Source organism: Falco rusticolus, chromosome 8, assembly GCF_015220075.1.
Source record: "Falco rusticolus isolate bFalRus1 chromosome 8, bFalRus1.pri, whole genome shotgun sequence".
Taxonomy (NCBI): Eukaryota; Metazoa; Chordata; class Aves; order Falconiformes; family Falconidae; genus Falco; species Falco rusticolus.
Genome location: NC_051194.1, coordinates 44,637,834 through 44,664,508, shown reverse-complemented (window position 1 = coordinate 44,664,508; position 26,675 = coordinate 44,637,834). Strand labels below are relative to the sequence as shown.

At 36.3% G+C, this 26,675-nt stretch overlaps 1 protein-coding gene across 5 annotated transcripts in view; it reads left to right on the top strand.

The window, feature by feature from the left end:
- TLK1 (tousled like kinase 1) overlaps window positions 1-26,675 on the top strand; it is a 70,718-nt gene that overhangs the window by 31,102 nt on the left and 12,941 nt on the right. For 4 of the 5 annotated variants that reach the window (XM_037397028.1, XM_037397026.1, XM_037397027.1 and 1 more), the window contains 10 exons: window positions 3,976-4,051; window positions 6,708-6,754; window positions 7,121-7,207; window positions 8,319-8,408; window positions 9,271-9,363; window positions 10,599-10,709; window positions 12,422-12,558; window positions 13,805-13,993; window positions 21,178-21,244; window positions 24,868-24,965. In XM_037397028.1, the coding sequence (XP_037252925.1) occupies window positions 3,976-4,051; window positions 6,708-6,754; window positions 7,121-7,207; window positions 8,319-8,408; window positions 9,271-9,363; window positions 10,599-10,709; window positions 12,422-12,558; window positions 13,805-13,993; window positions 21,178-21,244; window positions 24,868-24,965 (995 nt within the window). The remainder of the gene's footprint in view (window positions 1-3,975; window positions 4,052-6,707; window positions 6,755-7,120; window positions 7,208-8,318; window positions 8,409-9,270; window positions 9,364-10,598; window positions 10,710-12,421; window positions 12,559-13,804; window positions 13,994-21,177; window positions 21,245-24,867; window positions 24,966-26,675) is intronic. The other variant, XM_037397030.1, reaches the window with a different exon arrangement.

Here is a 26,675-nt window from a genome sequence, read left to right as displayed (position 1 = left end):
AGTGCAGTTTAGTGCTTAATATTGCAAACAGGTTGTGGGATTTGTGTGTGTGTGTTTTCTTGGGTTTTTTTAATGGTGTGACAATGAAAATTTCATAATAATAGGGAATTCCTCTGGTGGATGGTAGTGTACAAAGACAAAGACTTATGCAGGAAGCAGTGCCATCATTTGATGATGAGAGAGAACTGTTGTATTATAATAGATTTTTGGAGGAAAAAAAAGTAGAAATACACATCTCAGAATCATTAAAACTCATTTCTAGCAAGAATGTCAGTTTCTGATTAAATTGTGGTGGTACATTCACCATTCTGTGCTCTCATCACTAAATGGCACATTAAAAGATATGAATTCTTTCACACTTAGTATTCAAACCAAGGCAGGCTTCCCACACACAAACAACCCTTTTTGGTTTTCTGATGTGAATTTTTTATTTTTTACATTTTAATCACAGGATTGCAGAAAATATAACTATTACAACTGTAGTATTCCCCCCCCATGTGATGGATGTATGAAGAGGGGCAACTTGCCTGAATAATAGTTTTACTTGAGATACTTCACAGAGATAAACATTGAACTGCAAAATAACTTGAAACCAGGCATTATCCTGGATTCAGTTCAGCATTGTGAGTGATAAACATGACCTGAATGTTTGATCTTAATATCCAGACCTGTATTCCAGTTTCTTTTAAAATTTTTACATATTTTTTTATTAATTTCTTTGCTGTGATACATGGATCTTTATTTGCGTGTGTATTAGCTACTTGTAGTTAAGATAATTTCTAAACTGGCTACCTCAGGTTGTGAACAAGTGCTTCTGGTAGACTTCCAGTATCTTGGCCTTCCCCACCATTCCTCATTAAAGAAGATTACTCCTTGTTTTGGTTACAGATACATACTTTTATTTATCACTAGTATTTTCTGTTCTCTGTAGATAATTAATTATTTAACGGAGGGCAGCCTTGTCTGTGGTTTGATTTGTACAGTTTGATAAGTTACTTAAATGGTTTGCTCTACTTGCTTGCAGCTGTTAAGTTGTGGTGGTTCCCGATAATACAGAACCATCGTTATAAATCTAATTTCAGAAGTAACTAAAGATTTGATCTAATTGGAATTTATAATGTGTTGCAGAGGAAAACAGCACTGCTGTATTAGTTTGCTATAATTTTAAAGCTTTGTGGGGAGGGTAGGATTTAGAAGAAAATAATGGTAGAAAATTGTCAACTCAATGTTATGTATATGAAAAATATCAACAACTAAAAAAGGCATCGCTATTAAGCATGCTGGAGGGTTAAGTGTTGAGACATAAAAAAACCCCACTTTGAGTTTATTACACAATTTTAATAATTTTTATCTACAAAAATAACTTCCTGAGTTCTGCTGTTACCAGTTCTACAGTAATGGCAGAAGATACTTAACTGTACATGAAATATATAAAAATACTTACCTGAGTATTTTTTTAAAGGACATTAACTAGTTGAGAATTGGTACTTAGAAATGTTCATTTTATAAAAGAGGATGTGAAAAGCCAACATTTAAAAGTATAAATGTGAAGAGAAGACTAAGGGGAAGCACATTAGAATTGAAGGGTAAGCTAGGATCAAGACCATGGCATATGAGGCTTTGCTAATACGCTGGGCTGTAACTTTAACATAGCTTTACCATCTGACTTTGGATAACTTCAGAGCTATTTTTGTCTTGCTTATGAAATAGTGGGGTTTTAGTCTAAATCTTGGCTATATGTAAATCCTTCTGAGTGACTGAAAACAGCGTAAGTCTTCGTTTACTGCGAGGATAGTCCTCAGTCCTATTAGTCTTCAGTTTCTTGTAACTTGTATGATTCCATTCATTAGAAAGGATTTTGGAGAACATTTTCTGGTGATTGATGTTTGCTATACGTTACCATGTGAATTTTGTACTTAGAAAAGGTGAACATGACCTTGTTGGGTAACCTCATTAGTAACCTCATTAGTGTGCTAATACTTTTTAGTTTCGAAGGTTAAATTAAACACTGGAAGAAATCAGAAGAGCTTAGGGAAATAGACATTTATGAATTACTTGAGTTTCAGTTTTAAAAATATAAACCTCTTTCAATGTCTGGCTTTTAAATACAAGAAATCAGTCACTGCAGTTGGAAACTAATTTTGGTAGGAGAAATCTTAAATATTTAGTCATTAATCAGCTTTTAAACAACTTTTTTTTTTTTTTCTTCTGCTTCATATGGTAGGTAAAACTGACTACATTAGAATGATAACCTGCAAAATTGAAAGCTGGAAAATAAGAATAACATGAAAATGTTTGGTTAAGTATTTTAAATTTAGTTTTGTGGAAAGGTACCTTAATGTTACCTATTTACCTGGCAGTAACTGTAAATTATAAAAGTAATATTTCTAAGATATGCTTTCTGCTTTTAGAATCATACGGCCTCAAAATAACTTCATTTCCAGGAGTCTGTGTTACACAGTTTGCTGATGCACGACAGCACTGTAAAGGATGCAGCTTTTGGTTGGAAGAGTTTATTTAAAATAAAATGTATGTAATTGAACTTCATTTGTAGCATGATAATACAACAGCTACAATTGTAAAACTTCTGAAGGTGTTTTTATGAACCTATCCACAGAGCTAAAACTTCTAAAAAATACATGGTATAGGTAAGGAAGACCTTTCTTGTGCTGACTGTTCTTTTACGGACTGATAATTTCTACAGATCACAGCTAACTTAAAGTGGTTTTTTGCCAAAATAAATATTTTAGGATATTTGTAGTATATTTATATTTGAAGATACCCAAATGAAGATTTTGGAACAGAAACATGCCTGAAATGCTTTTAGTGATGGGTTGAAATCTGAATTTTGATATCATTTGCTGTGCTGAGGAGGAGTACTTGGAGAACAAAGTGACAAATACAGTGAAATGATAAAATGGTGATATCAAAAAAAATTAAGCATCTTACCATTGATCTCACATTTAGTCCGAGATACTAGGGACCATTGATTTCTTGATTGTAAAACAGAGTTCATGCAGTGGCTTCTGTGCTTTCTCCAGTTACTGGTATGAGGCTGCTTGGGGGCTGAATACACACACAGCTGCAGCATCTTTTCCTTGAACCAAAGCAGCTTGTAGAATTTAACTTACACTGGGGAGACTAACCGGTTTGAATCCTCAGATCAAGGGAGAGCAAATACAATTTAGAGATGCCTCTGATCACATCCCTTTTTTATCATCTGTATTGTACGTGCTGATTGTAGTTTCTAGGCAACTATATGTAATATTTCTGGAATAAATTTTTTACAGGTCTGCATTTTTTCGCTTGATGTTTTTCTTTGACTTTCTTGAGATACAAATATAATGGGGAGGGGACAATGACACTTTCCAAGTGGATAGATATTCAGGTTTTGAGCAATTGTGCTTTTTTTCCCCTCTCTTTTTTTTCTCTCTCTTTTTTAAAAATCCTAAATAGATTCCAGAAATCTACAGCTCATAGTATTTTGGAGATTACTTCTGCACTTCCGAAAATGCGTTAACATTATAAGCTTCCTATTGAAGCGCTAGAACTTTGTGTTTATACTGTGGCAATATGTAGAAAACACCATCAAGAATCAGCTTATCTCACCAAGTGTTAAGCTTTAAAACACCCACAACTATAATAGGAAGATCTTGGTAAAATGTGAAACCATATTGGGTGTTTATAAACCTCAGAATGGATGAAAAGGTATAATTGCTTAACAATTAATATGTAGAATTGCCTTTTGGGAAATTATTAAAGAATTATTTCATACTTAAGTATCTTTTCTGGCTTGAATTTATCTTATTGACCAAGGATCGTATTCTCTACTTTAACTACAATCTGAAATTACATCCCTCCTGAATTGTGAAATCATATTTTATGAATGAGTATTTAAAATTATTTCACAATAATAGGGCAATAATGTAAGTAAATAGAGCTGCTGTTGGATCATGTTATTTTTGTTGTTTGTAGACTCCAGAGAAGAAACAGTCAGAACCTTCCAGAGGAAGAAAACGAAAAGCAGACACTCAAAGTGAAAGCAGCCAAGGTAAACTAAAATGTAAATGAATTAGGTAGTTACTGCATGTATTTAATCCAGTTATAAGGCACAAAGTTTTGACTGTTAGCCTTAAAAAAATCTGTATTTTTGCTTGCATAAGACAGGTGTTGCATTTTGGATGATAAATTATGTATCCCCCCCTCCCTCCACCCCCATTTGTCACTGGAAAGGATGGGCAAGTAAAACCTGAACTGGGCTGGTAATTGCCCGTAAGAATTGTGCGCTCCCGCACACGTAACTTGCAGCTACGATACAGTTCTGTATACTTTCAAGAGCTGTAGCAGCTCTTCTCATCCAAAATACTTCTGTGGTTTGTATTTCTTTTCAGTAGGTAAGGGGGACAAGGGATTACAGACTATAATATGTGATTGCTTATTTTTTGGGTATATTTAAAAATTGAATTTTATTCTTTTCTATGGATTATTGTACAGTGTAGTCTAGAGGAGTGGGGAAATCAAGATGAGGCTGTTTCGCAGTTTAATATTTACAAAGCTTATTTTTTGTCATTCTTCTCTCTAGTGTGGCTTTTGGGGGAGGAATGGGGGAAATGTAACCTCCAGACAGACAAGATGATGTCAAAAGGGGAGGAGGAATAGTTTTGATAATATCTGTATTAGCTTGGGTTTTTTTTTGTTTCTAACTGAGCCAGGAAATGTCACTTCAGATACATACCAGTGGGTTCCATATCTTGAAGTCTTCGTGATGCAACATACTATTAGTAGAAGAATTATGTAGTTTGACTACAATTTCTTTGTTAGTATTGCTTCATAGAAACCTGCTTTGTTTCAAGAACTTGAATGAAATTTCCTATTTCCATTGTTCTAGTAGCCTACCCTTCCTCCTACCAATGAGAGTTGAAATTAGAGATGATAGAAATGTTAGGAACTTTTTGGCATAGACAACATGGTTATAATGTCTTGTAATTACTATTCTACTGTCAGCAGCAGTGAAACTGAATAGGCTGCACTGCAATATTCTCAAGGAACTAGCCTAGGAAACTGCAGCATATTGGAGTGGTACAGTACAATTGAAGCACTGCAAATACTGCTGTTGTACTGAAAATAGGAACAAGAGATCCATGTCTTGTATATTGCATGCCTAGGACTTTGACTTTATAGCATGCAAAATAATCCATAAATGCTGAAGAAAAGTATTGTTTAGAACATGGAGGTGATTGTAAAGTGGGATAAAATCAGTAGAAATTAGGAATAATTGGCTGGCCCAGAATAATTTGATGTATTTCTTCAGGGCAGAGTTCTGTAACATGACATACAATAGATTTTTCTATGCTGAAAAGGAAAGCAGTCTGTCTCATTTATCTGGATGAAAGCAAGTTTTAATTTGATAAAGTGATAGATGAGAATTAAGCTTAAACCCAAAAATCACTAGCAGAATTACAGGGTAGGTAAAGAACTGGCTAGAGGGCAGTAACAGTGATGTACGCTAACTGGGTAACTGCTGGGTACTGGAAGAGTTAGCTGGGTGCTGTTTGAAGTCTTTGAATTATTTTACCTAAATATTTATGTTAAAAGTTTTGACACAGAAAGGGCTGCCAAATGCTTCTGTGTCTTCATGGTATTTCTTAGTGACAAAGTTATGCAGCAATGCCAGTATAGAGGTATATTGGACTAGAATGAATTCTTCAGGGCTGAAGCAATAGAAAAGCTTAAAAATCTTTGCTAAAAAGTCCAAAAATACATTTTTGGACCTGTGAATAAGTAGTGATTTCCTAATTTATAAAAAAAATTTCCTTCTATAAAGAGAACAATTTTGAACAGTGGTCTTTTTTCAAGATGTCTTCTAACAGGTAGTTTGACCTATATGAGAGACAAATAACAGTCTTAAGATGTCAGTCGTCTTAGAACCTAATAGAAGAAAGTATTCATGCCATTGGGTGAAGCATTGGTGCAATCTATGGAATGCCACATATGGGTCAGGTCCTCAAGTTGAAGAAAGATCAATTCACACCGGTGCTCCTGAAGTGTCAACACTGATTAAGATAAAAGAAATTCTGCTCTCTCATTCTGATCTGTTTATCTCCCCAGTTAACCCTGTGAGTTAGCTGATTCATCATCAGGTTGGGAAGAATGGAAATACTTGTCATCCTCCATGCCCCCACTGTTATTTGTACTTAGGGAAGTCCTTGAGCTAAACATTTGGGCATAGTAACTCATCTGGAACATATAATAGTTATATTAATTAATAGACTTGTTTATTAATTTATTAAAAATAGTTTATTAATTAATAGAGTTAATAGACTTGGTTAATTTGATATTTTGGAAGTGGATAAGCTATGAGGTAGTGCTTGAAAAGGGGAGGGGCTCGGAGCTGAAGGTATGAATTGTAGGATGAGAGATGAGTTTTCTGGTATCTAGAAGAGGTCTAGGCTTACTGCTAAGTCTGCACTAACCTGGTTTAGGAATTGTAGCGTGACTTAATTTCTGACTTCTCAATGAATGGAATATGCAAATCTCTTTATTGTGGCCAATCCCTTGATTATTTACATAGGGAGATCACATCTCAGCACATCAAAGAAAACCATTTAACCAGTGGTAAGATTTTGCTGTTTACTGTATAGGTAAAAATGTAAGACACATCTGTAAGTAATTTAGTCAATTCTAATGTATTGATGTCTTTGTTTCAGGAAAGAATATTGGGGGACGTGGTCACAAGATTAGTGACTATTTTGAGGTAAGGTTTTTGTGTGTTTGTAAAATTTATTTTAGCTTTAAAATTTACTTTCAGCTTTTTTTGAAAGTTACAGATTTTTTGCTTGTATTGGACAGGCCTCCTGAGAGGATACTTTTTTTTTCTTTATGTAATTTTATAAGTATTAAACCTTGAAGTAGAGATGCAGTGATCTCTTGGTGCAGCCTGAGCTAAAATACAAAAAAATTCTCTCTCACGCTTTTATATAAATGGCCAAAGACTATGCTAATAAAAGTAATACAACGTGATACACAAATTCTGTGTACAGATGAACTGTATCATTTGGTAGGTGTGTAATGTATTTTGAGAAGAAGGTTGACTAATCGGAGGTTCCTATCTTCTCTATAGTACCAAGGTGGAAACGGCTCTAGTCCGGTGCGAGGCGTACCTCCTGCAATCCGATCTCCTCAGAATTCACATTCCGCTCCTTCTTCTGTAAGTTTGTGAACTTTGTAGCTGCTGGAGATACTTTCATAGTCTGAAGGTAGCATAATTGAAAAGAATCTATATTCAAGGGAAGAGTTTTCAGAGGAAGGAATCCTGAGGAGGAGTTCATTCTTGCAACAGTAACAAAACAAACAACCAACAAAAAATCAAGTTAAATATTTAACTAAATTTAAAACTAAAGTTTTCTGCTAACACAGGAACTTTTTTTCTAAAACATAATTTTTAAATACAAAGTAATAATGTAAAATGTTGAATAAATGTTGAAATGTTCTAATGATGTCTGTTCACAAGACTCACACAGAAAAGGGGAGGATTTTTGTTGCTTTGACCCCTAACTTGGGACTTTAAAAGCTCAGGTTTTGATAAATCATAAATTTTTAAATAATTGACACCTAATTTGCCTGTATCCTTTAAAAAGTCTCTTCCTTGGTCGTGCTAATATTTTCCCCTCCTCATACGCACAATTTCAGTGTTAACATACCTACATGTGATTCTAAATGGCCAAACAGATTCTGCCAGTTACAGAAGGGGTTTGTTTTCTCTGCTGGTAGGCCTCAGCTTTTGTTCCATGTGCTTTCAACTTCAGTCTGACAATATGCAGTATAATACAGATTGTGGAATTTGTCTTGAAAACAGCCTCATTCAGACAAACTAGTGGGTTTGGGGAAGTTCCATTAATGGAATTTGTGTTCTGATCTGTACTAGCTTCCCCTTTCTGGTTCTCCCATGGGAAATAACCACTCCAAAAATAACTCACATTATTTTTGAGTTGCGAAAGCTTAGAATCAGAAAAATAAGTCTGTGTAAGACTGGCATCACCTTATGTCAGTTTTGTATTCTCTTAAATCTTTCAGTCTGTTTCCTAAAAGTGACAGCCTCAGTTTTCTCAGAGAATCTATTGCATCCTTTCTAAACTGCAAGTGATAAATAACAGCATAGTGATAGTTCTCAATGCAATGCCACGAGTAGTATCTTCTGTAAGAAAGATACCTTATTTCCCTATTCTATGTGATTTTTCTGCCAAGAGTTGTGAACAGGGCTATGTTCATAATTTAATATTGCAGTTGTATCTAAAATCCTTTGTTTTCCTGCATTCCAGGTTCGACAGAATAGTCCTTCTCCTACTTCATTAGCTTTTGGGGACCACCCTATCACGCAACCAAAGCAGTTATCTTTTAAAATTACTCAGGTAACTTTTTTTGAGTAGAGCTATCCTGTATCACTTCAAGACTGCAGAAAAAACAGATAGATACATTTATTTCTTTGTCTTTCAACTTCTTGTAAATTCTTAAAGGCTTTCAAAACCTTTGCCTTTTAGAATCCACCAAAGCATTTTTCTGTTAAGTTCACCAGCTCATAATTTAATTTATATCTCTCTGATTAGTTTGGTATTCTGCACTTGCTTTGCTTCCAGTGTCATACTTCATGTGTAGTCAGTTGACCATGTCATCGGTAGGCTTTTGCTCAAGATTTTAGCTGTGTGTGATCTGAGAAGTAGAGGCTGTTCTTTCAGGCAGTATTTGAAGTGACAGCTGCTGTTGTCATATTGCATTTAAAGTATGACATTGAAGAAGAAAAATGAGATGGTAATCAAAATGATCAAGATATAGTTCTGTCATGACTTTCAAAAGCCAAAAGCAACTGGTTTATCCTTTCTGCCATTTCTGACATGATCTGTTCTCTTTCGCAAGTTAGTCAGAACAAGGCTCCTTCACCTGTTAACCAAACACAGAGACTTTCAAGTAATTAGCTGGCGTTGACATTCTTGCTCTGTTTTATATGCTTTTTTTGTGAACAGTAAGTTTTCAGTTAGTGATTAAGTCTTTTAACACTGTTAGTGGCTTATCCCAAATGTTGACAGTCATCCTCATGAAGAGGGAAAGCAATTTTGAATAACAACCTTCCATGTCACTTCTAAAACACGTGAAAATAAGATGTGCTGGTCTTGTTGAACGTTTTAAAGTAGTTTATTTCTCTGTGTAACAAACATGAGAAAAATAATGCTATAATTGTTAAAGGAAAGGATGAAATTTTCAAAATGTTCTTTTTAGACTGATCTCACAATGCTGAAATTAGCTGCGCTAGAAAGTAATAAAAATCAAGACTTGGAAAAGAAAGAAGGTCGTATAGATGACTTACTCAGGGTGAGTATTGGACATGGGGTAAAGATATTTATTCAGATAATTCAGATAATGAATCTGAGGCAAATATTTTAAATGTTTGAATAATCCTTGTTTTTAAAAATTACCCTGGAGTTACCTAAATTAAAAGGCAGAGTGAGGTTTTAATTTTTCTGATTTTTTTTCTGAAAATGCAAGAAGTCTATAAAATGAAATGCATAAGGGTTTTTTTTCTGCCTCTGTGCTATAACTTTTTGATGATTAAATACGTTTATAGAATTTCTGAGGGTACAAAGAAAGCTGATGCTGTTTTGCAGGCAGTTCATTAATTCCTTAACTTCATAATATAATTTCATGTGACAGGTGGGGGTTTTGTTGTTCTGTTTGTGAATAGCAGTTATCAGGGGGCCGACTGTTGGCAGTTTCAGAATGGAGGTGATTGTGACAATTATTATGGGCAATAAATAAACTACTCTTAATAAGAAACCTGTGCTATACTGTGCTCTAAGACCTGTTTTCAGAACAAAGTCTTAATACTTGTGCTCTTGAAAGAAGTGTTAGAGAGGTGATATATAGAAATATGAAACAATTCATAGTCTGTTTAGTGTTTATATGTGCACGAGTACATATTAACACATGCAATCATACGTTACAGAATTGTACATACAGTCTTTTAGCACATGTTCAGCAGTATGGAATAGACAAACACAACCTTTTTAAAACTAAAAAAAATAATTTAGTTTTAAACAAAATAATACTGCTGTGGTGTTTTTTAAGGTAATAAGTTAAATATAATTGGAATGTAGGGAGCTTGGTAAATTTCCTACTCAGATAATTGAAACTTGTATCATTGGGAATTTTTTGTTTCCTTTTAAATCAAAAATGTTAGGATTTCACGTGACTTCAGCAATCAGGTATAAAGGATACAGAGCTAAAATTAAACTTTCAGTTTAACGCTGGAGGACTGGAAAAATGATCAGTACAGTGCTTTTATATATTATTTACATGCTGAATGCTCTGTAATACAGTATGCAGCTCAGTGTAAAGAAAGTGAAAAGGGAGCAAGGTACATCCTTCTACAGATTGGGATAGATCTGGGAAATTATATTTTTGCCTATATATATATATATATATATATATATATTTATGCATATTCCTTTACTTTAGTCATGTGAAGGTAGACATCTTTATTTTCTGTGACAGCTGATTAAAAAAAAATGTTTCAATATGTCTTTTCATATTTTGTATTTATTTGTTAGGCTAACTGTGATCTTAGAAGACAAATAGATGAACAACAAAAGCTACTTGAAAAATATAAAGAAAGGTTAAACAAATGTATTTCAATGAGCAAGAAGCTTCTAATTGAAAAGGTAAGTTTGCTGCTTTTAAAATCTTTGTGATAAAAACTGTGAGGATGCTGTAGAACTCTGTTATGATTCCTTTATTTTCATAATAACTTTTTCACATTAGTCTCTTAGGCTGAAACATCATATGTGTGGTCTTTATGTGGCAGTAAGTATTCTTGTAAGCCTGAATAGGCAAAATAAAATGTTGAGCCTTTTTCAGATCATGGAACATGTAACTACTTTAAGGTATGTGGGATGGTTTTCATCATGAGTAATTCAAATATAGGAAAACATAAAAGATAAGAATTTAGTATGTGGCAAATTTTCGGGACAAACTTTAAGAATATGATTACAGTGGATCAAAAAATTTCTGAATCTGTTGTGGAAAGGAGATAGATAAAATCTCCTTGTGAGACATTTAAGTGCCTGAGATAATTTTTGATGTTAAAATGATAAAATGCTATGTTAGCTCAGAATTAATGGAAACAAGGAAATGGTGATCATTTACCTGCATACTACTATGAAAGAAATATTTATTTCAAATTTAATGCCAATTATATGTAAACTAACAGCAATTTCATAAAAGACAAGAATATACCTTGTTTCTCTCCCTCTTCTTTAAAACAGCCCTATTCAAAAAATAGTACTAGAAAATCATCTTATTACATATTAGGATACAAAAAAGTTCAAGGTAAACAGCCAGGTCTCTTCCCTTGCACTAGCTGCTGCTGTCAGATACAAGGGCGCAGTCTGATTCATTGGGGGATTGGGGAGAGTTTCCTCACTGGCATGGCATAAATAAATTATTGCAATCCTTTGTAAGTTCTAGCATGAGGGGAACGCAGGACAATGATGCATCAGATCTGTTCAGCATGATGCTAGGTGAGCACCTTCAGACTGAGAATATCACATAGGCCATTTTTCACAAAAGGCCATGTAGGCGGCCTCTTCATTCTAGAAGTCTGTTTGCGCAAAGATCCTTAATTCTGTCAACTTTTCACTTCTTTGTGTGTGTGATTTGGGGCCATCGGCATTTCTTTAATTGTTACAAATGCTTGCTTCTTAAGTTTCTGTCCGTCAGTGGTGTTCACAGTGGTCTGTCTTCTTGTACTGAAGCAAACTAGGCAGCCTCAGTCATTTACCACATCCCAGGGATGCTCGTGGTAGCAGTGGCTGGTTGTGAGAAGGGCATCGGCTTCTACTTCTGCAAGTGAATAGCTGACTGCAGTTAAGTCTGCTGCAGTGCGTCCCCACGTAGAGATTCCTGAGCTCAGTCAGTTCGGTACAGATAGTAACATAGATGGTCGTTCAGGGGAGTTTCCAGGCTAAGCATGGTAGGTGCGCTCTTTCTGATACGTAAGCAGGCTTATTTAGTATAATAGACATGTACAGACATCATTATATGCCTGTATGATGCTGATACTGTTACCAGTTTTGCTGTATTTACAAATAAAATGTTTTGTTAGTTATGAAGAACAGTGACCTTTGTAGGAAAACTGAGTCCAACTCTGATTATTTTTTTATGTGCCCAAGTAGTCATTAGTACCAATTCTAACAACTGCAGATGTTTGGGCTCTGCAGAAGTTAGAATAAGTGGAGTAAAGTAATAAAAGATATTTTCATCTACTCTCCTTTTATCCTTCCTGTAGGAAGTTGCTGGAGGAAAAAGAAGTGTTTTACTGACTTTTTGAACACTTCAGTGTTACTAAATATTATTTTTTTTGTTGTTTTCTTAGAGCACACAGGAAAAGCTGGCAAGCAGAGAGAAGAGCATGCAAGACAGATTACGCCTGGGGCATTTTACAACAGTTCGTCATGGTGCTTCATTTACTGAACAGTGGACAGATGGCTTTGCATTTCAAAATCTTGTGAAGTTAGTCAATGCCATGTTCTTAAAATTCTCACTAATTGTTAGTTCCCTCTAGTGGATTTTTTTATTACTGAGGTTCTAGGATTGGAGCAGCTTTTCTTACGTTGTATTTTGCTTTGCCTTTTGAAGACTGAGAATACAGTGCAGAACTCCCTTAATCAACTGAGAGAATACTAAGGCTGGGTGTCTTTGAAAGACAGTTTGGTTTCACTTGATTTTAACTATCCTTAGAAAAGCATGAATGTGCTAAATGGGTGACACGTAATTATTCAGCTCAGCTGGTAGAAATTGCTATAAAACTGTATCAGTGATTTTACAAGCAGCTAACCGCGTATCACTGGTGATGACTGGGGTAGAAGAGATCTGTGAAGTTTTCATTGGTCACCTAAGTGCTGCCTGCGCATCCATCACTGTAGCACCTTTTTCAGGCATTCAGCTCCTCAGTGCCATGAAGGAGGAGTGACAATTCTGGCAGCCTCAGATAGGGTCTAGTGCAAGTGGATGGGGAAGAGCAGCCACCTGGAAAAGAGCTGCTGCAACACAGGTATTTCAGCAGAGATGGAGCCAAGGAAAAGGGCTCTGAGAGACCATCAGAGATGGTGGTAAAATAATTATGCAATGCCTCAAAAGTTGTTCTTTGGGAACGAGTCTGATTCAATCTTTGGAGATAGATATGTATATATAGAGAGATATAAAAGTAATTCACCAAGATTTTAATTTTTGAAGGGCAACATATAGTCTTAGCGTTATGTGATTGCCTAGGGATTGGTTTTTTCAAGACAATCTTAAAAACCATCTGTATGTGTGTTTTACATAAAAACTGTAATTGTTTGCCATACAACCAAACTGATGATTTATTTGGGAACAGTCAGATCAAATTCAGTTTTTGGCCTTGAATAATCAAGTACTCTATTGACTGTTACATTTCTTTTGATGGTATAAAAGAAGTTATCCACCAGATATTTTTTTTTCTAGTGCAGAAATCATGTGTAACACTTTCAAAAACAAAACAAAACAACCCCAAAACAAAAAAAAACAACCCACCATATATTTCAAAAGTAAATTGTGCCTAAACTTTAGCAAAATTTTTTCCACCTCATGAGGAACATTGGCGTTCTTTTTCCTAGGAAATTTTCACATGTACAGTAAGTTTTCTAAAAATTTCTTAATGCTTTATCAGTTAAAAAGATAGTTCTTTAAAAAATGCAAAATGATGAAACTTTAATAAGGCTTTTTTTGGGGTTTACAGGCAGCAAGAATGGGTGAATCAACAAAGGGAAGACATTGAAAGGCAAAGAAAGCTCCTGGCCAAGCGAAAGCCGCCAACTACAAATAATTCTCAGGCACCATCTGCCAATTCTGAACCCAAGCAGAGGAAAAATAAAGCTGTGAATGGGGCAGAAAACGATCCCTTTGTTAGACCCAATTTACCACAGCTGTAAGTTTAACATTTCAATCAGTCTTTTACATAAATTCTCAGATATTGTCTGTGTGAGTTCTATTCAAATAACAGCATAAAAAGGCACTCAGTATATTCAGCAGCTATATTCTCACTGAGGACTTGCTGATGTTAGGGAAATTTGCACCACTGCCTATGAAGATGTCGTACAATTGCCCAACTTATTTTTGGTAAAGTCACCAGAGAAAGGCCCATTCTGTGTTTATGCAGTTCCTTCTGTTTTCCTGATCTAGAGGAGTCCTTATTCTGGTTTCCAACTCTTGTAGTGCCACTGATACCTATTGAACTTTTCTTGATCCACATTGGTTTAAGATCTTCTCCTTTAGTTAGAGACCAGTTCATTTTTCACATAACAGTCTTTAGCTGACAACAAAAGCTTTTTTCAGCCTTTACTATTTGAAGACGTGTGTCTAAAAACAAATTAAAAAAATATATTTTTTTCCCTTCTGAATGCTAGATCCTGAGAGCAACTGTCAGAAGTTACTGATCCCATTTCATATATTGACAGTGTTCAAATTTTTTGTCACTTAAACATAAAAATTGAGAGCTATCAAGGAACGCTTCATTTTTCAAGTGACATTTTTTACTGCAAACAGAAATGGTGTAATTCAAGGCACAGACAGATGCGTTCTTGACATTTGGGTATTTTAAGAAGTTGCTGCTTGCAGGTACTAGTTATTGCCCTTGATGCTAAGAGGCTGCAGCTGATAGTGGATCTGTTTCTGGTCAGCTTAAATAAAAAGTAAATAACTAGGGTTAAAAAGACCAAGAAATTGATTTATGTTACATTGCAGAAGTAAGCTATGTGTGTTAAACATGGTCACTTGTTACCTCTTACTTGTGGAGGTAGTAATTTATACCTCAGGGTCCGGGGTAAATAAATTACTGTGGTTAGATATACAAAATAAATGTTTGGACCATCAGTGTGAAGACAGCTGCATAGATTTTGCATAATGCATCATTCTTAAAGTTCACATTATGAAATTGTTTGGCTGTGACAAAAATACCATGAAAATACAGTAGTAAGGGTGGCGATGTAAGCAAATCTTGATTAGTGTTACTTGTGTATTTTGGTAGAGAGCTCAAGAGTCATTGCTCAAACTGATTCTTTAGTAATAGTGCCTACGTTTCTTTTTAGAACATAATTAATACTTCTGAATAGTACAGTAAAGATTATAGTCATTTTAAAAATACCTTTTTGTTTGAATATAATACCTTTTAATAATAAAAAGTAACATTTAAGTAATGGAGATTACCTGAAAAATGATAAAACTTCTATTTTGCCAGCTTTTGGCCATGTCTTCATTCACGTTACGTTTCCGTAATCTTCTTGCTGCTTTAGGAGGTGATAAAATACACATTTGGGAAAAAATACAGAAGACATGTTCTAAATATTAAGTAGGACAAAATTAATTCCTGATAATAGACTTCTGAATGTTTTCTGGTGTTAAGCAGTTTTAAATAATTTCCGAATGATCAAAACTTACAGATTTTCATTTCTTTTGACTTAACCAATTACATGTTAAATGGCAAGTGAAAATGCTTGGTGGCTATGAAATTGCCAAGAGAACGATCAGAATTGCCCTTTTGTATCTAATGTTAGCATAAATGTAAGCTGTTATTGAATCAAAACTGTTTTGCCTTTAAGTATCCTAATCTGATCATTATATAATCTAGATATTAGGTTGTTTGCCTATATGGTAAGCTTATAAATTTTGTTTCAGACATTTGAGAAGGTCTATAATATGTCCTGAGATCACAGACTCATTAAGCTTAGTCATGCTCTTTGGACTTTACTTCAAAGGGGTTTTTGAATGTTTGTATTTAGAATCCATAATAATTTTGTATAGTAGTAGTAGTATGTGTTGACTCCTCTGTGCTTCTCAGTACAGAATTAAACGTGTTTTGTGTATCTTCGTAAAACAATTAATAATTGTGCACATCCATTTTAGAGTAAATTTGTGGTCTGCCGTATGTAATTCCCTCCTGTTCCATTGTGCTTATCACTGTTCCTCTGTTACTTTCAAAGTAATTATCTTAATTAGTATAGCCAAATTAAGAGGTTCTCTTTATATGGGGCATGGGGCAATGCAGAGCTGCTTGAGATCAATAAACTAAACCAGCAATAAATCAGTACAACATATATGCAAGTGATTAGGCAGATCTTTTTTAAATAAACAAACAACTTGCTAGCAGTTGTTAGCAACAAGTGTCTCTACCACTGCATTGTTTGCTTTACAAAATGTCTCCTGCTGCAGGTATTGACAAGACAACATGATTTATAGCTTTGTAACAAGCAGAATTATTTAAGCTTTTTCTGAAAACAGGTGTTAACTGTTTTGAAATGGATTGAAGGTGTTGCCTGAGACTTCTTAATAAGGACATTGTTTTAGTTTAGCTGAATATACTGTTGTCTCAGATAAAAATTTAAAAGCAGAATTTTTGCATTGAAGTTACTAGTATAAAGGTGGTCATCTACCAGTATACTGTGAGTGAATGGTGCGTTTAGTGTTTAAATAACATGCAACAGATGAGTCTGAACAGTGTCCTGGTTTTCCATCATTCTTTCCCTTTTTTGTGGCCCAAACCCAAACTAAAAAATAGTTTTGATTTTGAGTAATCTCTTTTCTACTGAGCAAAGTATCTTTCTTATTCTTAAATTTCAATTTATTCCTTTCATGTATTTAAAGAAAAAACATTTATTTGAAGTAGAGTTTGCCTTCTTAGCCTAGAAAAATTGTTCAAAAACTCTATTCCAAATTCTTTGGAGATTTGAGAGATTATAATGCTAGTACCCACTTCTTGGAAGCAGTTCTTATTTCACTAGACAATTATTTCTAGGATAAATGGTGTATTTAGTTTAGGTTTTGTAGTCCTCCTTGTGCAGCTTCAGCTGTGTCAATTATATTCACTTCCCAGTCACCTCTTCCTTTGCTTCCCAGTTCCTCCATGGGACTCTGCATCCATCCTTCTCTCTGCGTGCAGTTTGGAATGGGAGAGCAGAGGGAGCTGGCAGAGTTTGTTACTGTAGTTGAACAAATGCATCATTTAGAGAGAGCATTCTGTTCTGTATGGAACAAATAAAAATATTTTCAGAAACTATTTCAGGCTGAAGTGCCAACAATGTGTCTGGGCTTTACAGGACAAGTAAAGACAGATCCTTAGGCAGTCTCTTTCTAAGGCAGACATGTGCAAAAAGAACTCATAGAAGGCTTTGACTTGGTCAGCGTCTGCCCATCCTTACAGAAAATCAAGGAACTAGAGTGAGAATAAGGTTGGACCAAAAAAGGAACGCTTCAGAAATTGTGGCCAAAACCTTGTATTGGACATGTGCAAGGCTGTTTGGGGGGCATGGCTGCATTCTGCTGTGCCTATGTATCCAGGATGGTTTTTCAGCTGGGAGAAGGAGGGAGGAGAGATAGGCCAGGCTTGATCATCATGAAAACCAAGGTGGCTATTTTGGTTTTTTGGTTTTTCTGTACCCACTAGTAAGGGTGTTTTAATCATAGAAAGTGGCTTTGTCTGAACTTGTGAGGAAAAAGTGCAGAGCAGGTTGGTTACAGTCCATGCGTGCTGTGTCAAAGCCTTTGAAATTTGGCTATGAAGACATTGCTAAACAACTGGAAGGCCTATTTTTGCTAATTAAAAGAAAATGTTTAAATTTATGATAATCAACCCTTTCAGGCCAGGTAAGCTGTCTGCTTTCTTCCAGCTACAAGTAGAGGTGGCAGCCGTGTCCCTACATGTCACAGGAAAATTGTTACATGCACAGAATATGTCCAGTGCTTTTTTGGGAATTTCAGGAATTCATTGCATGTGTACAATAGTTCATTTGGCTGTAGACAATTAAAATGCAGCATTTCTTGCACAGTAATTTTGAGTGGAAAAGGTCACAGTCAGGACCAGACTGTTACCGGATTAATTCATGCAGCCTACTCCCAGTGCCCTTATTGCCCAACACCCATCAGATGAGCCTCCAGGCTGACTACCCAGCTAAAGTTCACTTAGTGGCTAGCAGCAGCCTATTTCTGGCCAAGGGCCCTCTGCTGTGCTTGCAGACCTTTTCGTCCTCTGGATCTGATGAGACCTGTGTTTCAAGTGTTGGAGGGGCAACCCCTCCTGCAGGTAGCGATGGTGTCTCATAGATGATTTCTGGTTTCAGGAGGTGCCTCCAGTGTGCTCCTGCCCTGCAAAAGACGGTGGGTGGATACAGGTGGGAAGCGATGGGCTGGTAGGAAGGAGTCTGTGTGCTGGATTGTTTTCAGCCTGTACAGTGGGGTGGTGGCCTATAACCAGGGAACAAACAACATGCACACTGTCATTGTTTTACTATTTGTCGTATGTTATTTTAATATGAATATAAAGTACAGTATCTTTATAGATAAAAAGTAATAAACTCCTACTTCTGAAAAAAAAAAGTGTTTCTGAATATGAGTGAATAAAGTTTTGTTTTTCAGAAGTAAACAAAATCCAAAGTGACTACGTCTGTGTACAGTTCAGTGGTTTCTGTGCCTTCAAAATGTGGTGGTCAGTAACAACAGTTTCAAATTGCTGTGGATCATGCTGTGTCTCTAATAGAGTTAGATTTGTAAGGAAATAGAAAAATGGAAAACAGTCATTCATCGGGATATAGCATGGAAACATGGAAAGAGTGACTTCGAATCTTAATGTTTTCAATATGACCTCTAACTTGTACTCTGTGCTCAAGAGGGCTGTTTAAGAACTTTTTGGAAGGCATTACTTGCTAGAGCTGTCTAGGCACTTTGTCGTAACTCTGCGCAGATAGCTGAGGTTTTATAAAAAGGACCAGATTTTCTGTATTATGTTAGTTTTCAGGGGATCTGTGGTTTTAGGGCTCTCTGCGTTCAATGAAAAATCTGGAAGGTCGTGTCATAAACTTTGTATTTTCAATGTGTTTTACTTGTGGTTCAGCTTTGCTAAGCCACCAAAATGCTCTTCTTCCTGAGAAGACAAATTTTACTATCTGTGTTTCTGGAAACACACAAACCTGTAATTTATACTGCAGGCGGGAATCTGGAAAGAATAATACTCAACCTCGTACACATTGACATTGATCCTTTGCCTTTTTTAATTGAGAACTTAATCCATGTTAGAGTAGTTCGCTGTTTGAGTAGAAGTATTGAAACAATGTCAGGGATGCCACTGTGAGTTGCCTAGCGTGGCCTTGGTGCTGTCTTTGATAGGGCTAGCAGATGTAGTAGGGCAGGAATTAGAGCGTTGTTTTCTTAGGTTTCTTGCTGTTGTTCGAACTGTGCAGAGAATGCATTGCTGGCTTTCTTCACTATTGAGACACCCCATTTCACATTTGCTTTAATGCCTTTTTTAAAATGTAGTGTAAATCATCTAAACCCAGAGGAGATTCTGCCAGGAAAATAATACAAATGTTTGGTCCCAAAATCTGGTACTAAGGGACCTTTTGCCTTTCTTGGAGAGGCAAATTTCCTCACTCTGTTGCCTTCAGAGTGTTTGGGGATGCATGTTGACTGGAATACAAGGCTGCTTTTTATTCCAGTAGAAAAAAAAGGTGCAGGCTAACTATGTTTGATGCTTCTTAAAAGGAAAGTTCGCTTCCTTCTCAGATTCTGACAGGATGTGGTGGTGGTGCTTTTGTCACCTGATCTGGGTGTTTTTTCTATACGTTAATAGACCAGAAGGTTGATGAAATAACTACAATCTTGTGAAGCTGTTTCCAGGTTGCTGGAAATTTAGATGCTGCAGTCAGAAAAGAATCCAGCAATTTCACTAATATTCATGGAGATTATCTGGTGAACTCATGCTTCTGTCCTGGCCAGGTCAGAAAAGGGGCAGCAAAATTCAGTATTTATGAAATCTGGAATAGGAAGGAGCTCTGTGAAAGCTTCAGAACGACCAAGTTCTATCCTGAAAAGATGCACTCCATAACAACTTTTGAGACCCAGTAAATAACAGGGTTTAGAATTCTGAAAAATAATGGTGAACTTCATATAAATTTAAAAGGGAGGAAGAAGTCTTACAGTTTATTAAGGCTTCTGCAAATTCTACTGAAGTTAGCACTTGCATAAATCTGAATTGGTGTCCTTCACTTCTGGATAAACTACTGGTGATTCTCAAGACACTCCAGTTCCTTAGACTTGCAATATGGACAGTGTGTATAGCCTTCCAAACACTTTGTGTAACTTACCTTCCCAGGACAGTTGATAATTCAACCTGCTAAAACATGGACTTTGTGAAAACATATGCTATTAGTTTTAGTTTTACATCAAGCAAGAAATAGTAGATCTAGGCAAAACTATAAAATGTTTAATTTTAGTTTGTTTGTAGGGATTTGTGTGAATCCTTTAAAGGGGAACATACCTCTTTGTCCTTCCCCATCCCCTGTTTCCCTTCATCACGCGCATATGGTTTCTTCCCTGGAACCTGAAGTCTCTTCAGTTTCTTTTCTTTGGTGGTTTGTCCTCTGTGTGTTTTCTGTTCATTTGTCAGATGAATATTGCATGCAGTCAGTTCATGGGTTTCTTAGTTACTAATCCATATGAACAGTCGAGATCCTCTGAATGATAACCGAGTTTGTGTCCTAGCAAGTCTACAGACAGCGAGGGACCAGTGAATTAATTGTAGCCAGGAATCTTTTCTCAAAGGGAGATGAAAAGAGAACAAGCAAGAGTCGCATGCCAATTCAAAACTGAATTTGTGGTCTCATGTAAAATGTAGTGTTAGTGAACTTGGAATGTATGGTTTTACACGAAGTTCTTTAAATCACAGCTCAAAAATCCAGTGTTAGCAGTCTTGTCTAGTTGGTTTCTGGATCTCCATCCTTTGGTTTGTTAAGTTTTAGAGTTCAAAACCAAACAGTGAAGTAGCATCAGCTAAAATACTGGTATGGTGATATGATTTAGGATGCACCCAGGTATTCTAACAGGCTGTCTGAGAGAAGAGAAATGGTCCAGTGGGAGAGGCAGTTAGTATTCCAGAATACTAGACACAGAGGCATTCTGTAAGTATGTTTTGACCCTGAAGTTAGAAACAAAGACAAAAAGGTAGACTTAGTATTGTGGTAGTAAATACAGTATCTTATGTTAATTATTACTGTAGTATTTGAGTAAGAATGCTATTGTTTTGATTACAGTTATATAAAAGCTATAATTACGTGTTTGTTTTTTCAGTTTGACTTTAGCAGAGTATCATGAACAGGAAGAAATTTTCAAACTTCGATTAGGACATCTCAAAAAGGTATGTGTACGGTCTGTTATTCTAAGATTTTTTTGACCATGCCTAAAGCTGTAAAAACTAATATTACCAAAATAAGAAGAGGGCTTATTGAGAGCTATCTGATTAGAAAATGTAATACTAAAAGTGCTGGACAATTTTATGCCTGATAGTGGTGCTTTTGTTTTGTTTTTTGGTTTTGGGTGCAACTTGGCGTGAATGCTTGGGAGTACGGGGGAGCAGTAGTGACTCCATCCAGTGTAACACTGTACTGATTCCTTGAATCCTTCTAACAGTGGTAACAGTGATGATGCCACCAATACTGCTCTTGTTTCAGGGCTGAGGAAGTGGTGTCAGCCAAGTTTTATATATGGGCTTTTTAACTTTAGGTTTTGATCTTTAAAAAGATTGAATTTACAAACCATTTCATTTCTGAATCAATCTAATGTTTTGATCATCTACAGTATCCATTTCAGTTGTTGTCATTTAGCATGCTACCTATTGTAAGAGAGAATAGAATTTTCCTGCTTTTATGAAAAGTCTTTTTCTCTGTGTCTTAAATTATTTTTTCAGTCAGGTATTTTACTCCAGTTTTTTACTTCTGAAAAAAAAAAGCAGCACTTTTTTCTTGAAGCCCATCATTCTAATAAATCTGTGTAATGAGATAATTATGATATTAACAAACTATTGCTTACTCAAGCTTTTGAGGAATAACCTGTGAAAAGGAATGAAAGTTGAAACAGGCAGAAATACCTCGAGTGTGAAAGGAAAGTACCGTTGTCTGCTGAGCGGTAGTTCTTGAGGTGTTCAGTCAAAACCAGGTCATAGTGGTTTTCGCCTTGAAATGTTTCAAGGGTCTGTTTCAGGTCTGTTCTCATCAAATGTACAAGTCATTTGTTAAGAATCCTACTGTAATAAATTGAACTGGGCCCCTTGAGAACACCGATGCTGTTTCTAAAGTATATGACAAGAAAGTACTTGAATATGTGGTAGGGAATCTGCATATGAACTTGGTTGGTGCTAGTGGAGTAGACTGCCCACATAGTTCTTCATTGTTAATGCTTTAGAAATAGCACCAGCTTCACATGAAATTCTGTAGGGTTTTTTTTCCGTGCTTGAACTTTTTTGAAATCTAATGGAAATTGCAAGTGACATATGAAGGAAGCTGTTACAAATTTGTTTAATACCTGGATTTTGTTTTCACCTTGAACATCAGTGCCGGGATAGTCAGTATAAGAAGGAACTTCCTTGAACAAATGCCAGAGGGGAAACAAACGTTATTTATTAGCAAATCATGTTTGAATATATCTGAAAATAATAATAAAAATACATACTTGCATTTTAATTCTTATGTGCGATAAAGATTTTGTTCTAAACTAAGAAAAACAATTTTCTTTTTACGTGGCTGTATTTCTTTCCTAGTGCTTCTTGGCTGGTTACATTTTTTTCTTCTTTCCTTCTGCATATGCTGTTTTACTGTCTGCTCCTCTTCCTTTTCACTCTCCAGATGCTTTACTGGTGCTCTTATTTTTGGTGCCCTGTACATGCTGCCACCACCAGTTTTCTTTTCCTTCTGCTCCCCAGGAAATTCTTTTCCAGCTAGCAGCTTTGGTCCTGGAGAGAGGCTCTTGTTTTCTCACTTCCTTTTATATAGCAGTGACCTGAGGCAGCTAAGCTGGTTCATTCTTGCTTAAAGGTATTCACAGCCTGAGTGTCCTAAATAACAGCTGGAAACAATGCAACCAGCCAGTTCTCTTTGGACTAACATTGGCCTATGAACCACATTTTGAGAACCACTGAATTGCATAATATAAGAACAAAAAAGCCCAAAAGAGGCATAACTGATGGATTTTTTTTGTCAGCCTTTGGGAAGAACATAGACAATTGTGTGTGTAGAAGTGTGTGGCCTTTTGCAGGGGGAGAAGGGCTAGAATTCTTTATAAAGGACTATTGGGTTATGGGGAACTGCATATCAGGGTATTTAACAGAGAACTGCAAGGATAAATCTAAATATATATATAAAAAAAGAAGAGTTTAACATTGTATAAAGAGGAAAAAAACCCTTCGCATTATGTGTTAGGAAAAGCAAATGGTCCACCCAGATCTGCTAGCAGATTAGTGTTAGTTAGTACAGCTTTTAAATTATTAGGAATTTTATTTTTGTGTTCTGAATGGATGTTCATCTAGTGTCTTGTTTTGGGATGAGAGGTTTTTTCCTTAGCTTATGGGGAGGGATTCAGGATATCCACTGAAATCATCCAGTCTGGACTCCTCAGCTCATTGGAAATGTGATATGTAATGCATGGTTTAGATTTATATAAATACAGTTGGTGTTTCAGGATGTGGTTTTATAATATACAATGTTTGGAAATACCAGCTTTACAGCATTTTCTCTGCCCTCTGCTGACTTCCATCTTCATCCCCTTGTGCCATGACTTGTTGCCCTGTTGCTTTTACCAGCACCACCAGATTGTGCAGTCACAGTGTAAATTGGATTGTAGAACTGATCTAGATTCTTTCCAAAACCAAATATGTATAGGTTTTTGAGGCTTGCTTTTTTCTTTTTCTTTTTTTTTTTTTTTTTAAAAAAAGAAAAGACTGATTAGTTTTCCAGTTTGGTTCATCGTGTGGCTGTACAAGAGGCTGTGCCAAAATAACAAGAGATGATGTGGGGCATTGCTTCCACTGGCACTGCTACTAAAAAAATACGTATCAGATGCCAGGCCCTCTTTTTCCTTTTCAGCTAGAATAATTCCAAAATGGTGAGCTTTCTGATATGGACTAATTTTGTCTCCCCTTTATTCAAATTTCCAAGTTCTAGAGGTACTAACTCTGATATCGATACAACCCTTTCTACAATGTCTTTCAATGAGTATACATTTTTTACTTCGAGTATAGATACATAGGTTTCCACAAACCAGGCATTGTGAGTTCTTTCCTTGTATAGAGAATCTGAATAAACAACTGTTCCAGTGTTCCCTAATATGTAGCATAAAGATGAGATAATTTTAAGTGCTGAAATTAGTTAGGGAATGTGCTCATACCTGACACGCTTCTTTTGAAATTGCATTCAATCTTAGACAATACATATTCTGCATTTGTAATTTTAATAAGGTACAAATGGGAAAATATTTTTAAATTAGCTTGGTTTTGGTGTTTTGTATCAACACCTTAACATTTCTGCTGTAATAACATTCTTTTATTCTTTTTGATTTGCACTTCAGCTTGAAAATATTTTAAATGTCTTTTCTTAATTTGTCGGTTTGTACAAAATCTATAACTGCACATATCTGTTTTTTCTTCTTTGTACATCAATTTCAGACCGCTTCCCAGATAATTTCTCTCCTTGGCTGAGGTACAAAACCCAGCTGCCTATCATTGCAAATAGCATCCCTACAGTGCAGAACAAAACTGTGAGCATCCCATTACCTGTGGGTTCATGGACAGAAAGGTTCCTTGAAACAGGCTTTTGCCTTATCTTTCTGAATTTTTCTGGCTTTAAGAGAAAAGCAGTGCTTTTCTTCTAGTTCAGCAGGGTTTTGTAATGTAATGTTCCTCCATCACCACTAGTATTGATGCAGGGGTAAAAATATCCTTTTCAAATGGGGAGTAAATGAGCTTTTATATTTCATTCTTTTCATTTGCAGGAAGAAGCTGAAATACAAGCAGAACTTGAACGTTTGGAAAGAGTTAGGAATCTTCACATAAGAGAACTGAAAAGAATAAATAATGAAGATAATTCACAGTAAGAGACTTACTGTCTTAGTTTTGCATGTCTGTTTTTAAAGTAAGGCTCTAAAATCACATTCTACCTAGAGAGGAGGGGCTCGCTCATAAGTTGTTCTTTGGTTCTCTTTGTTTATGTATTTTAAACACCAACTTACCTAAACTTTAAAAAAAATAGAATTGCTTATAATTTGGTAAACTTACTAATGGTTTTGTTGACTATGTAAGAAATAACGTACATACACAGCTTATACTGCAGAAGAGCTAAAACTTGCTAGATGATTTTACTAGGCTGAAAAAAATACTTGTAAGGGAACCTAATGCAATTCACTTAGCTGACACTAATGCAAGAAAATGGCGGGGGTGTTTGATGCAACAACAGCAATTTCACTATGGAGTTAAAATTAGCTTTGGTTTTGTTGCACTGTAATTTCATTCCTACTTGGTACAGGTACATAGTATTAAAAATATGGGTTATGTTAAATTTTGCTTTGTACTTCAGCTTGCATGGCAATATATCATCATGTTAAATTTTTATTTAAGATTAGCTATTACTATGTAGATTTGAAAGTAATAATTGCATAACTAACAAAACCCAGTCTGTTTTCCGTTACGGCAAACGCGAACACTAACACTATGGTTTCACCAGCACTTTAAGATGACACTGTTGCATGGAAGTAACTGGTTCTGCTTCTCCCTGACTACGTATGCCCTTGCCCTCTTTCCTTTCACATGCTTGCAATGGCAACGTCTTTACTAAATAGACACTGGAAATTGATCCAAGTTAAACCTTGGATGCATTGGGATCCTGGGGTGCATTAAGAGGAGTGTGGCCAGCAGGTGAAGGGAGGTGATCCTGCCGCCTCTGCTCTGCCCTGGTGAGGCTGCATCTGAAGTGCTGTGCCCAGGGCTGGGCTTCCCAGTTCAAGAGAGACAGTGTGACAGGACTCCTCTGCTGGAGAGGGGCCAGCGGAGGGTGATGAGGATGGCTCGGGGACTGGAGTGTCTCCTTTATGAGGAAGAGCTGAGACCTGGGCCTATTTAGCCTGGAGAAGACTGGAGGAGGTGATCTTATTACTGTCTACAAATACCTTAAGTGCAAGTGTCAGGAGGATGGGGCCAGGCTCTTTTCAGTAGTGGCAAGCAACAAGGGGCAGTGGGCACAAACTGCAACACAGGAAGTTCCACCTGAATATGAGGAAAACCCTCTTTAGTTTGAGGGTAACGGAGCACTGGAGCAGGCTGCCCAGAGAGGTTGCAGAGGCTTGTTCTGTGGAGACATTCAAAAGCCACCTGGATGTCATTCTCATTCTGTACAACCTGCTCTAGGAGAGCCTGCTTGAGCAGGGGATTGGACTAGATGGTCTCCAGAGGTCCCTTCCAACCCTGACCATCCTGTGATTCTGTGAAAACCAGCTCCTGTGGTTTCTTTTTCTGGATTCATTTTAACCCCAGATCAATTTCCTTGTGTAGTTCTTTGCCCCAGCTGCAGAAATGTTTTGTGCTGCTGTGAGGAGAGAGGGCAATGCAAGGATGGAATGAGCAGCCAGGGGGAAGGAGATGATGGGACTGGGCTTCTTTCTTTCTGCGGTAGTAAATATTTGTGAAACAGTAGCCTTAAGACTTCAGGATTCAACTTTATTTTTTTTACTTTTTAGACACAGTAGAATTATATATACAGAAAGACTTAAACGTTAAAGCAACAAGATGTGAAATTGTGCTCAGTTGT